The sequence below is a fragment of the Acanthisitta chloris genome, unplaced genomic scaffold (assembly GCF_000695815.1).
Source record: "Acanthisitta chloris isolate BGI_N310 unplaced genomic scaffold, ASM69581v1 scaffold8418, whole genome shotgun sequence".
Lineage (NCBI taxonomy): Eukaryota > Metazoa > Chordata > Aves > Passeriformes > Acanthisittidae > Acanthisitta > Acanthisitta chloris.
In genome coordinates, this window is record NW_008685299.1 from 28,871 (window position 1) to 41,837 (window position 12,967).

The 12,967-nt window shown below is 47.7% G+C and overlaps 2 protein-coding genes across 2 annotated transcripts in view; one reads left to right on the plus strand and one right to left on the minus strand.

The window, feature by feature from the left end:
- The window catches only part of SYNRG (synergin, gamma), a 33,532-nt gene extending 25,235 nt beyond the window's left edge, over nt 1–8,297 (plus strand). Inside the window, exons 14-21 of the mRNA XM_009079696.1 lie at nt 538–1,137; nt 1,484–1,647; nt 2,334–2,387; nt 3,093–3,189; nt 3,437–3,585; nt 6,355–6,465; nt 7,029–7,064; nt 8,060–8,297. Coding sequence (XP_009077944.1) covers nt 538–1,137; nt 1,484–1,647; nt 2,334–2,387; nt 3,093–3,189; nt 3,437–3,585; nt 6,355–6,465; nt 7,029–7,064; nt 8,060–8,191 — 1,343 coding nt within the window. The 3' untranslated portion in view covers nt 8,192–8,297. The remainder of the gene's footprint in view (nt 1–537; nt 1,138–1,483; nt 1,648–2,333; nt 2,388–3,092; nt 3,190–3,436; nt 3,586–6,354; nt 6,466–7,028; nt 7,065–8,059) is intronic.
- Nucleotides 8,298–12,024: 3,727 nt separating this feature from the next.
- On the minus strand, nt 12,025–12,932 carry DUSP14 (dual specificity phosphatase 14). The gene has a single exon (XM_009079697.1). It carries the CDS (start codon nt 12,930–12,932, stop codon nt 12,375–12,377), a length of 558 nt encoding a protein of 185 aa, XP_009077945.1. The 3' UTR covers nt 12,025–12,374.
- Nucleotides 12,933–12,967: the final 35 nt, after the last annotated feature.

Below are 12,967 nucleotides of genomic sequence, written 5' to 3' on the forward strand. Positions count from 1 at the left end.
GCTCTGATAAGCTTAAACAGCATTTCTAGGTTTTTTTTTTCCAATTCTTGCAGCACATTTTGAGACATTTCTTGTATCAAAGAATGAATATCAAATTAAAGTGTATTAATGCTTTATCAGAGGGATGGAAAAGTCAGCCCAGTCCTCTGTGTGGTTGGATTTGATAAGATGAAATAACCTGTTAAGGTGTTTGAGGTGTAACATTTATATTCTGATTGTAGGTTCTGCACTCAGCAGCAGCAGCCTGCACTGGCCACAAACATTGATTTTCTCTTAGTGTTCCTTCACTGCCCATAGCAGGATGGTGACTCTCAGCTTCAACTGTAAGGCAGCATTTAAAGGTCAAGGCTTACACTTATTAAACTGAGAGGTTTCTGTATTAAACGCTCAGGTATTTTTCAGGTTGGTTTTGTGCAAACTCTAAGCCTCACTGAAACAATTCCCAGGCTTTGCTCTCTCAGCGAGTCGTTCGTGTGCAGCGTCGAGAGTTCAGTGTCTGAACTTCAGCTTCTAACTGTGGGGGTTTGTTTCTCCCAGATCTAGACGACTTAAAATGTGCCCCGTTTGGAAGCTGTAACAGTGGCTCTGCAGTCAGCAGCCTGGCAAGCTATGAGTGGTCTGACAAAGAGGACATTCAGCAGGGCAAGAGGCTCTCCTGCCCGGCCCAGCCCGCAGGAAGCGCATCCTCCACGGCCACTTCTGTCCTTCAGAAGAAGGAGACCTTGTTTGGCAGCTCAGAAAACATTACCATGACAACAGTTTCCAAAGTGACAACCTTTTCCAGCGAGGATGCTTTACAGGATGTTCCCTTCGCAGCCTTTGCGAACTTTAAAGACTCCGCTCCAATCTCCGGCGCTCCCGGTGCCGACGGCGTCGCAGACTTCGGGGATTTCGCTAGACCTCCCTCAGAAGCTCAGGATGCAGCAGCAGCTGACACGGCCCAGGAGGCAGATTTCCTCACTGGGGGTGTCTCCTCGGAGCTGCGAAGGGAATCCACTGATGACTTTGGAGAATTCCAAAGCGAGAAACCGAAAATCAGCAAGTTTGACTTCTTGGTGGCAACTTCCCAGGGCAAGGTGAAATCCAGCGAAGAGATGATCAAGAGTGAACTGGCTACATTTGACCTGTCCGTGCAAGGTAAGCTGTGCAGGGTGGGGAAGCTCAGGATGTGCTGATTTTTCTAGTTGAATCACAAATTGGCTGATGGGGATTGTTCCAGAGGCTGCTGGAAATGAGCTGAATCTCCTCGTTGATTCCTATGGTGTTTGGAGCAAGGGTTTTTCTACAGGAAAAATATTAATTGTGCCAAAAACTTGCAGGAATTGAAAAACTGAGGAAATTTATGCCAGTTGCTGAGTAAATAGACAGATTTGTTCTTCCGGAGGAGTAGGACAAGCCTTGCTGCCTCTTTATTCATTTCAGATACTCTATGTCTGTGTCAGTAAAGGAATAACTTGTTTATAACCTGTTTATAACTTTTTAGGGTCTCATAAAAGGAGCCTGAGCCTAGGGGACAGGGAAATCAGTCGCTCCTCACCTTTGCCAGCTCTGGAACAGCCGTTCAGGGATCGCTCCAACACCCTGAGCGAGAAGCCAGCACTGCCTGTCATCAGGGACAAGTACAAGGACTTGACTGGGGAGGTTGAGGTAAGGAATTAGCTGCAACACCAGTAAATTGGCAGAGACATCATCAGGGTGAGCTCCAGGGGGTTGTGCATCCAACTTTTCAGGGCTGTAGCTGTTTGACTGTGGGTCTGATGGTGTCTGGGTACAGTTGGATGTGGAGTGTAAACTGGGAGTTTCTTCCCTCACATCTCTGAAGTCCTGTGAAGTGGGGGAAGTGCTGTTGTCTGAAGCTCGCTCAGAATCACTTGACCTTGCAGCCTAAGCTTATAACTGGAAATTAGTTACAATTTAAATCTAATCCAGCTTTGGCACCGAGACCTTTCACTCTGGGAAATGGCATCACTTTTTTTGGCTGCCTGGTAGTTATTTCTCTTGCTCATCCTGAGAGGAGATGGGAAAAGGACTCAGATTCAATTCTGCTAATCCCCATCTCTAGAACATCAGGCTGTGACAAATGTGGCAGGAGGAGGTATGTGCAATGAAACTCTTTACTCACTCTTACATGTTACTCCTTTTGAACTGGTTCTGAGTTAGAGTTTGGGTGCAAAGAGAATGTTGAAAGAATGGGGGGAAATTAGGAACAGTTATGTTAAAGATCCACAGAGCTGATCTGGAAATAGTCTCTTAAGATTCTGTCTGTTGTGTAAGAGAAAGAGACAGAAATGTGTGTAGGGACAAGGCTCAGCCTGTCCTGTCCTTTCCCCCAGGAAAGCGAGAGATACGCATACGAGTGGCAGAGGTGCCTGGAGAGTGCTCTGCAGGTATGTGTGTCACCTCCTCCTCCTCCTCCTCCTCCTCCTGCTCCCTCCTTCCTGCAGGTCCCTCCTCGCTCAGTGTTTAAACCCAACAGGCAGAGAAGGGGTTGGGATCAGCCCTGGGAATTACAATTCTTAAACCAAAAGCTGTCACCCAGCAGAGGCATCAGCTGAGCACCCTGCACTAATCTCCTGGCACTGGGGATTAGTTTGGCCTTGCCCAAAACATTCCAGCTCGCTGGTGAGTGAGGTGTTCCTGTGCTTGGGTGCCCAGTGTGGTGTGTTGCTCAGGGCACTGGGACCAGTGTTTGGCCCCTCAGAGCTCCCTGAGGAACATTTGCTGTTAACACGTGTCAGATATTTCACTGCCAGATTAGTTCTCCTTAAAATTTCTTTTTTGCAGCTGAGCATTAGACAGCCCAAACTGTGAATGCTATTACTAATCTGGGTGGCAGTGTATGCCTCCTCCAAAAACTCTTACTTTGGTACTGAAAATATTGGGGGGAATACATTAAGGTTTTAAATGTTCACACTTTCCCTGATCGACTCAGTGTAAGCATATAAAAACATGTGATGGAGTGTGGCAATCTTGTCTTATTTAATTTGCCTCCTTTTTTTTGTGTAACAGTTTCTGCTGGGGACAATCTTCTTTGTAATAATTATCTGCAGGTAGATAAAACCACATCATTTCATGAAATTCATTTTCACCAGGTCATAAAGAAAGCAAACGACACCTTAAATGGAATAAGTAGTTCATCTGTTTGCACTGAAGTTATCCAGTCTGCTCAAGGCATGGAATATTTACTGGGTATGTTTTCATTTTCCATGTGTTTTACCTTGAGAGTTCTTTGAAAAACAGGAATATAGAATCACTCTTCCCAAAATGGCATCACTTTTTAGCTTAGTCTTTGCCTGCACCTAAATAATGAACAATTCTTTGCTAAATAAATGCAGCTCCTGCTTTGAACTAACCTCTCTTGTGCCATCCCTATTTTTGCCATCTGAGTTAAAGTTTCGGGATCCAGTGAATTCTCTGCTATCCTTCACATCCACAGGGGTTGTTGAAGTCTACAGAGTAACCAAGAGAGTGGAACTGGGCATCAAAGCAACTGCTGTTTGCAGTGAGAAGCTCCAGCAGCTGCTGAAGGATATTGATAAAGTGTGGCACAACCTGATCAGCTTCATGTCACTTGCAGCTCTAACGGTGAGGCCAAAAATAAGCTGCCTGGCTACTGAAAGAAATGTCAGGACTGCATTTAAAGGGGCTTCACAGTTTGTATTTTTGCTCCTGCAAAATGGAAATGTATTTGTGAAATCCAGTTCAGAGCTCTGGCAGAAAACAGTTACTTGTGTACAAACATTGTGTTGTCTCACTTAGCATCTCAGTGGTTTGGGTGATGTCTGTGGACATCTCCAGTAAGGGAAATGTAGTAAAATTCAAATAAGGCATTTTATTAAGCCAAAATAACATGGACATATCTTGTCTTTTAATGGCCCTGCAGTTAGTTTTACTGCTCACAATTCCAGAGCACACAATGCAGCAACGCAGGAGTAGCTCAGCTGTTTTCCCAGTTGGAAATGCCCAAGTTTGTTTTGGTTCCTGCCACAGAATACACAGTTTTTCCTCCTCTGAACTGCCAGGAAAAGCTCCATTGCTCCCAGACAGTCTGGTAGGAGCTGGAGAGCTTTGGGCACACCAGGGCAAGTGTTCCAGGCAGAGATGGTCCAAGGGGTGAGCAGGAGCATCCCATGGGAAGGGACTGCAGAGGAACTGGGAAAAAGGGGCACACTGGGGCCAGGCACAGAGTACACACAAATAGAAGGCAGGAAAAAAATCTCCTGCCATGGAATTCCTTGGGGGTTTTGTGTGTTTGTATTTCAGGAGATAAAATGTGCAAAATGACTTTCTTTAACCATGATAGAACTCATATTTTTAGGGAATTATCTGTCTGTATTGCTTGATATTGACTTGCATAATGTTTCCCTTTAACTCAGTGTATTCCTGAGTAACTCCCAGTTAGTATCAGCACTTCACATCAAGCATCACTGAGCAGATCATTACCATGGGTAGGTTTTCACTGAACATTTTAATTTGTGGCTTCCTCCTCACGCTGCAGCTGTGGCCACTGAAGGGTTTTGCTTCCCTATAAACACTCATTTGTAAGTCAGGCCTGGAATACTTGGTTTCTGCTTGAAATCTCCAGCTCCAGCTCACTGCCAGTCCCTGCAAAGCAGGTATTATAAATGATCAGTCCCTTTTACACACCTATTGCATATTTAGGTTGCCCAGGGAGGCTGTGGCTGCCCCAACCCTGGCAGTTTATTCCAGGTTGGATGAAGCATTGAGCATCCTGCTCTGGTGGGACATGTCCCTGCTCAGGGCAGGGGGTTGGGGCTGGATGATCTCTAAGCTCCATTCCAACCCTTTCACATACTATGGAACTATGATTTGAAACCTCTCCAGGTATTTTGGTGATGTCCTGTGATGCACAGAGCCAGGGAAATATATCCTCCCAGTATTTCACAGCTTGGCAGAGGAAGTTGACAGACCTGGATTCATCTGTTTGAACTGTGGCATTGTTGATAGCTACAATCTCAGATGCTATCAGGTTCCTGTCCTGATTTACACAGGTGGATTAAAATATAGTTCTTAAAGTGCTTTGCCTTGGAAGATTACAGGGATTACCTGAAAGTCCAAAGCTTGGTGACGTCTTCTCCAAGCCACAGCAGCTCCTGCCTGGTAGCTCCAGCTGAATTTTAAGCACATTAGGAGCTGCAAACAGTGATTTCCATATGTACACACAGTCCCTCTGAAGTTGTTCAAGAAACAGAGACTCCTGTGAGTCCCAAAATCATCCCTTTTTGGCTGTGGAAGGGGTGGAACACTCACCTCCTTCGCTGGTGCTGCAGTCAGCGATCCCAAATGATGCTGAAGTGCCAATTAACTGGAGAGGATTCTAGCTCCCAGGCATGTGCTTGGAAAGGTTAATTTTATCTTTAAAAGGGTTTTGTTACAAGGTAATTTTATGCACAGCCCTGTGGTTTTTCACAGCAAATTGCAGGATGACCTTCTCATTTGCTTCACTCATGCATTTGGTAAACAAATATTAGAGTGCCTTTATTAATTTGATTGATCTACTTAGAGATTAAAGGGTGGGGGATTTTTTGCAGGATTCCAATTATTCCCCAGCGTGAGCAGCATACCCAGAGTGTGGATTGCGAGACACAAGTCCTGGATCACACCACTTTTAAAGCTTTCTGCATTTCTAGTCGGTGTTGTTATTCACACCACTATTTCCATGCAAAATGTGACCAGTTTATACCATCCTTACACAAAATTTTAGCTGATCACTGGGGCTGAAATGTGAGGTGAAGCACTGGAAAAGTGATTCTATTAATTTATTATTTACAGGCTTATTCTGCCATTCTTTCCCTCTCTCACCTGAGCTTGTGTGTGGCTGGTTAGGTGAACTCCATGCTTGGGTTCACCTTAATGTTCCATTTTGTACTGCTCTGCCGTGTTATAAGCTCAGAAAATACCCCAAAGGTGTAACACCTGCCTGTTATTGATCAGGCAGTGACACAGGGGCCAGGACAAGGAGCCCTAACACAGGATCCAGGAAAAGTGCCAGCGGTGAGAGCTGCTCCCTCCCCACAGCTGCACAAATACCTGCTGCATCCACTGCTTGTCTTCTCCTTCCCTGTTTGATGTGGGAATGTGCAACTGAGGAATTCTCCCCTTTGTAGTCCAAGCCCTTTTCAAGGGAGTGTTACAAATAAGTGCTGATGGAGGTGGCAAATCCATCCTCGTGGCTTTGATTGCATCCCACATCAGGTGATGAGGAGATGCCCGAGGTGCCCCTGCTATGCTGTGTGTGATGTGGTTCTTGCTACTCAGTAACTCTTGTCATGTTGGCTGAGACTTTCTCAGTTACTGAAAATGCTTAAATGTTAACTGTCTTGTTGCTTTCAGCCAGATGAAAACTCCCTGGATTTCTCTTCCTGTATGCTGCGCCCAGGGATTAAAAATGCCCAGGATCTTGCCTGTGGAGTGTGTCTCCTGAACGTGGATTCCAGGAGCAAAGTGAGTGTGATGGTTAAACTCCTGTTTAATGTACACTTTGGACTTGCATTCATAGAATCCCAGAGTGGTTTGGGTTGGAAGGAACCATAAAGCTCATCCAGTCCCACCCCATGCCATGGGGACATCATCCACTAGCCCAGGTTGCTCCAAGCCTCATCCAGCCTGGCCTGGAACACGTCCAGGGATGAGGAATCACTTCCAGGGATGGGTGTGTTGAAAAAAAATTCATGGCTATAATTTGTAATGGGAAGAAACAAAAGCAAACTCTGACCTATAGTTGGGACTCAGATAAAATCCCATGATCAATGTCCAGCATTCCCTGGGCTTGGAGAGAGGGTTAAATTGTTTATTAAGGGGAAGAAACTGGGATGCCAAGATTTTTAAACCTTATTTTTTTAACGAATAAAAATCTTTTCATGGCTTTTCTGTATGAAATGGATCACCAGAGGGGAGTGTTGCCCTTGGCAAAGCTGGGAGGGACTCCCAGGACACCTGCAGAGTTGTGCCAAGCCATTAGCATTACTGGCACTTTTGCTGACTTTTTGGTTTCAACATTATTTCAGAAAGAAGAGAAACCTGTGGAAGAGCTTCCTAAAAAAGTATGAATCTGTAAAAAGCATATCCTTTCTAGCCTCATTCTTAGCTGAGTGTGGAAGGCTGAGCTGCCAAGTGCCTCTCAGCTGTCATTGATCGTTCCAATCATCAGTTCTCCTCTTCTGGTCATTTTTTGGTGATTGTTAACACTTGATCTGATCAACTAACATGCTCCAGAGCCTTCCCTTTGTCTTGTCTGCATGCCTGTAGCTTGTGACCAGCTCTGGTTTTGTGTTCCTCTGTCGTGTGGTGAACACCCACTGCAGTGAGTTGGAGTTTGTGCTGCCTGAGTGTCTATGCAGAACTGGATTCCAGGGCTTTGTGCGAGGGATATCGACTTCTGCCTGGATGTAGCAGGCAGTGGCATTTTTAGAAATCTCTGCAGGAAATCCAGGGTGTGGGGAGCAGGGCTGGGATAGTTTTTAAATAGGAGCTGTGAGGCATTGGAAAGTATCTCCTAGCAACAAACACCAAGGTGGTTTCAGCCTGTTCATGGCTTCACACGCTCTGCTCAGAGGCTCCTATTGTAAAGCAGCTTCAATTAACAGGAGAAAGTAGATGAAATTCAACCTGAAATAACACTAATAGCCACGATGGCACCTGCCTAACTCGCAGCAGAAGTGGAGCCAGGGAGATAAATGCAGGAGCTGCCTGCTGCCTGGCAGGACAGGCTTTTACCTCCTTAGGGATGTGGAGCAGAACTAGAAGATGCAGAAACCCAGGTGAGTTAGCTGCCAGGTGTGAGATCAGGGAGGTGCTAATCAGCTGGCTCCTTCCTGCAGGTGTAAGTAGGCTCAGGGCTGATGCTGAAGGTTTTGTCCACATGCTAAACCAAAATATAGCCAAAATAAGGTATAGTTTTTGGGCTGCTGTGCTCAGGGACGTGTGCTGTGCCATCTGTGCCATCCCAAGGTGACACCTCTGCTGTATCCATCTCCCACTCTGCTTTTTGATCCTGGAGTAGATCACACTGTGACCCTTGTTTCAATCCTTCCCTTAGGCCTTTAACTCTGAGACAGACAACTTCAAGCTGGCGTACGGAGGGCACCAGTACCACGCTAGCTGTGCCAACTTCTGGATCAACTGCGTGGAGCCCAAACCTCCAGGTCTCATCCTGCCAGACCTGCTCTGAAGGCGGCTGAAGATGCAGCTTTGGCTCTAGTAATGCAGGACTTGGGGTAACTGGTGGGCTGGGTTGGTGGAGAGGCTGGAGCTGGGGTTTGGCTTGGCAATGTTTGGACTCTAACAGGTTAAAGCCACTGTGACAGTGAGAACTCACTCGAGATGGCCAAGGCTTCCGAAGTAACCAGGACAGAAAATGCAATATGGCAAAAAAATCGTGGCATTTCAGTCTTTCTCAAGATGAAAACATGTTAATCCTGTGTGAAATCAGCCTGGTAACCACATGCATAAACCTGGGAGAGGCCTGAGCTCCCCAGAGCCCCTGGAGCTCTGGGCTGGTGTGTGTCCAAGTGACCACTTCCATACTTGAAGTCCATATTTGCAAGCAAATCCCTTCTTGAATGTTTTTGGGCTATGGACCATGATGTTGTTCTTTAAATATTTGCTGCTATGATATCACAGTGCATGAGTCACAGCAGTGTTCCAGGCAAAATGAATTATTGACTCAGGAGGAGTGAGACTGCAGAGAGCTGCTGTGTATTTGTACTTCCACTGCTCCGTGTGTAAATTGTACTGTATGAACTGGAAAAACTGTTGGAATTTTCCCTGTAATACCTGGATTCTCTAGTACAGGCAGCTGGAGCTTAAAACTTACAGCCTTGTTGTAAATACAGATAAACTTCCCTGGGTTTGTCCTGAGCTCCAGGTAGGATTTGTTTCTCCTGACCCTTTGGCAGTTGTATGGCTGCGTCGCTGTTGAAAATTGGGCTGTGCTGATGCAGCACATCTGCTCCTGTACGGATACTTTACCTTTTTTGGATGTGGAGATGCTTTTCCTGATGGGCTGTCTGTGTGGAACTCGGGCTGGTGCTGCCTGTGGTAACGTGTTCCTGTGACTCAGAGCTGGCAGCACTAGGTGGCCCTTGGCTCCTGTGACAGGGGTGGGATTTAACCCCCAAGGGGATTTAACCCTGGGAGTTGGTGGTCTTGGCAAGCTGGTTTGGGAGCTGGATGTTCTGTACCTGCTGGTTAGTTGCTTATGGCAGGGACACACCTCTCTGGACAGGAGGTTTGTGTCACAGACTTGGAGCTGTTTGGGTTTGTGCTGTGCTGGAGTCACTGCTGATACTTTAAATCTGATGAGAATAAGTGTTATTAATTGACTTTAGCACCTTGTCTACTCCCCTAACTCCTGCAATGGTTTATGATTCCTGTGTCGAGATTCCAACCTTGTGTTCAATAAAGAGCTCGTTTGGTGTCCAAGCAGCCTGGGAAGCTGTGATATTTGTCTCACAGTGTAAGTGGGACCTGCTTTGTGGCTGAGAGCAAAGAGCAAAGGAGAGGGAATATTTTCCAGGCAGTTAGGGTACCATCTGGAAAAGCCCTCGGGGAGCAGGAAGGAGGGATCCTCCCCTGGGATGCAGTGGGAGTGCTCCGAGCAATGCCAGCTGAACCACAGCTCTCCCCATTTTGGCTCTGTGGATTTGAGGCTGGAACAAGTGGATTTTGAGGTGGAAAACACTTGTGTAAAATCTCCTTTGCTGGATGAACACAAGAGAAGCTTTAGCAGAGAAATACCCACGAGCTTTAGCACTAATATAACCTCTCATGGGGATTTCAGGTGAATTCTGTGTTTCCTATTAGGAAATATCATTTGTTTTTCATAGATCTAACTTTCCCTTGTGGTTAAAACTGAGCCTTTGATGCCTCCTTGGCTGAACATCAGCACCTTCCCCTCCCTTTGGGACTCAGGCAGTGTGTGGCTAAAGTCTGTGGAGTAATTCAGAGTGCAGAATTTTTACCCTCCACTTTTGCATATTAAACCCACTGTTAAATCCTACACCTCCCATTCTCTAGGTGAGGTCTAATCTTGTGAGCAGATTTCAGGTTTTAGCATTTTTTTCCCTTTCAAATGTCACGTGTTGGAATGTCTCCAAATTAACAATTAGCCTTGATTTTTACTCTCCAGTTCCTTCCTTACCATTTCTCTGGCTGCAGTTGAAGTCATGATAAAAATAGGGAGCTGAGTCTCCTGTGCCTGTCACTGGAACTGGGATGGAGCCAGGAAACCAGAACCAGGAGCAGCTGATGGCAAAGCTTCTGTGGGACAAGGCTCATCTAGAAAAGCAGGAGGGAACTTCCCTGAGACCCTTGGGCCTCATTTAGATTCTGAACCTTCAGCATCCTCAGGGACCTCCTGGAGCCTGGGAACTACTGAGCTCTGGGTCCTTCCCTGGGTGAGTCTAAAACAGTGGGATTTGCTGTGGGTTTCCAGTACATGGGAAAGTTCTGGGTCAAAAATACAGGCCAAAACATCTGTATCGAATTTTCACTCATCCAGACTCATTTCAGCCAGGTCTGGTTTACCAATTTCACTCTGACCTAGACTTTTATTCCATCCAGCTCTGGTTTTATGAAATTCACTCTGATCTAGACTTTTATTCCATTGCTCATGATCCCAGCGAGGTTGAGGCCACCGATGCACTTTTGTGCTGATGATCTCAGTAGTCATTTTATCCCTGATGCCTTTTAGTCTGGGAAAACCAGGAACCTGCTGCTGCCATCCTGCCAGTGTGGGTCAGCTGGGAGAGCACTTCAACCACATCTGCTGCTCCGCAAAACCTCAGCTGAAACCAGGACTGAAACGTGAAACAGCCAAATGAATTGCCTTGGCCTGTGGGATGAGGAGCAGGGATTGCAGGAGGATGGAGGAGCTGAGTGCTGGGAACAGCTCCGTGCTCCTGGAGGCTGAGCCCAGCTCTGTTTGGATCCCCTGCTCGGCGTTACGCCGTGTTCTCGCCGCCGCCGGAGCTCCATTAGCGCCGTTGGGAACAGGAAACCGACACGTGTTCTGGTTTAATCTTTATTGATTTTTGTTCTTTTTTTACAAGTATAGAATCTCATTTAAATCAGAGAGCGAGTGCAGCATCCAGCAAATCCGCCTGCTCCTCCTCCGGAGGCAACACCGGACACCAGCGGCTCCCGGAGGGAGGAATGCACTCGCCGTGCTCTCCTGGGCTCCAAGGAAACCAGTCCCTTCCCATCTGCTGGGGGAGCGACAGCCAGGAGCCACGGGAAGGCTTCTCCCACGGAAAGGCTGGGGTTGGAATGGCTCCCAGCACACAGAGCGGGGCAGAGCTCCTCCTGCCCCGTGCGGGAGCTTGGCCCGATCACCGTTGGCGCGGAATTATCCTAGAATGCAGCATAACCTTGAGGCCGTGATGGAGTGGTTGGGAATGGGCTAAGGCAGATCACCACCGAACTCGGAGCTAAGGAATCGAGAGGATTCACCCACTTCCAGCTGACTGCGTGATGGAGCACAGCACAGCCAGCCCGGCCTGGGGCGGTGCAGGGTCCTGGCCTGGCAAGAGGGTCACCCTCTGGCTTCGCTCTTCAGCCGCAGACGACACGATCTGTCCACTTCCCTCACAGAAACACCAGCATTTTCCAGTCGTTGTATTCCAGGGACGACTGCCCTGGCATGGGATGAGTGAAAAAGGATCTTATCTGTTGATTTGATTTGAATCATTCCGGTTTTATTCCACTCATGGCCGACACGGACTGAGTCACTTAGGGGGGTTTTTTTTTCTATTTTTTTTTCTAACTTTGAATACAGATTAAGAGCTGACTAAAAGATCTCAAACACTATATACTGAGAGTCACTACGGATGGTAAAAGAAAACACCAGCACTAGCACCACAGCCCTGTAATTCCTGCCTTCCTGGCACTTGGAAAACCCACGGCCATGGAGCAGGGCATTAATCACTCTGTGCTAGTGCCTCTCCCGAGCCACTACAGGGTTCTGCAAGGAAGCAAACAAGCTATAACAAAATATCCAGGCTACTACCGCGGCACAAAGCGCACTTGGGTCGTCGACTCTGCCAAACGCCTCGTGGGCTGTTCCTTGGAGGGTCCTAATCGACTGCCTAAAAAGGGGAGGGAGCTTTATGGGAGGGATAAACTCATAGGGAGACCTGGTTCTGCTAACTCAGAGATGTGGATGCGAAATCCCCATAGAGAGAAACGCTTCAAAGGGAATCGTTGGCCTTGCAGGTTGGTGAGGTGAGAATTGAGGTTCTGCTGTATGGTAAAGAACCAAAAGTTGGCTGTGGAAGGAGAAGGGAAAGGCTCCAGTCTGGTTGACTCAGAACAGCGTGTCCCTTCCGTTGTGCTTCCCATCGTCTGCAGTCCCTTTAAATTCCCCAGTAAGGCATCAGGGGTCTCCTCTCCCTCTCATAAACGTCTGGGATGATGCCATAGGGTGTCTGTACCATTTTAACCGACGTCTTCCCAAACAGCTTCCTCTCGTAGTCTATCAGCTGCCTCCAGAAGCCCACGTTGGGCCGGATGACCGGGCGCCGCGACTTCACCCAGTTGTAGGCCTCGAAGAGGGAGACCTTGTGGTACTTCATCAGGTAGGCGATGCAGAGCGTGGCCGAGCGGCTGACGCCGGCGGCGCAGTGCACCAGGGTGGCCCCGTGTTTCCGCGCCACGCTGTGGATCTTGTCGGCCACGCTGTCGAAGTACAGGGAGATGGGGGCGTTGGGCATGTCAGCCAAAGGCACTTTGACGTACTCAAACTGGGGCCAGTTGAAGTTGGGGATCTCGATGGTGGCGTTGATGATGCAGGTGATGCCCCGGGAGAGCAGCAGGTGCCGGTTGGAGGCGACGCTGCCCCTGCTCAGGTACAGCGAGGGGGTGATCTGGGCGATGCCCCCCAGGGCGCCCTCGGAAAGCATTCGTGGAGCCATCAGAGTTCTCGGTAAGGAGTTGTGGCTTCTGGAGG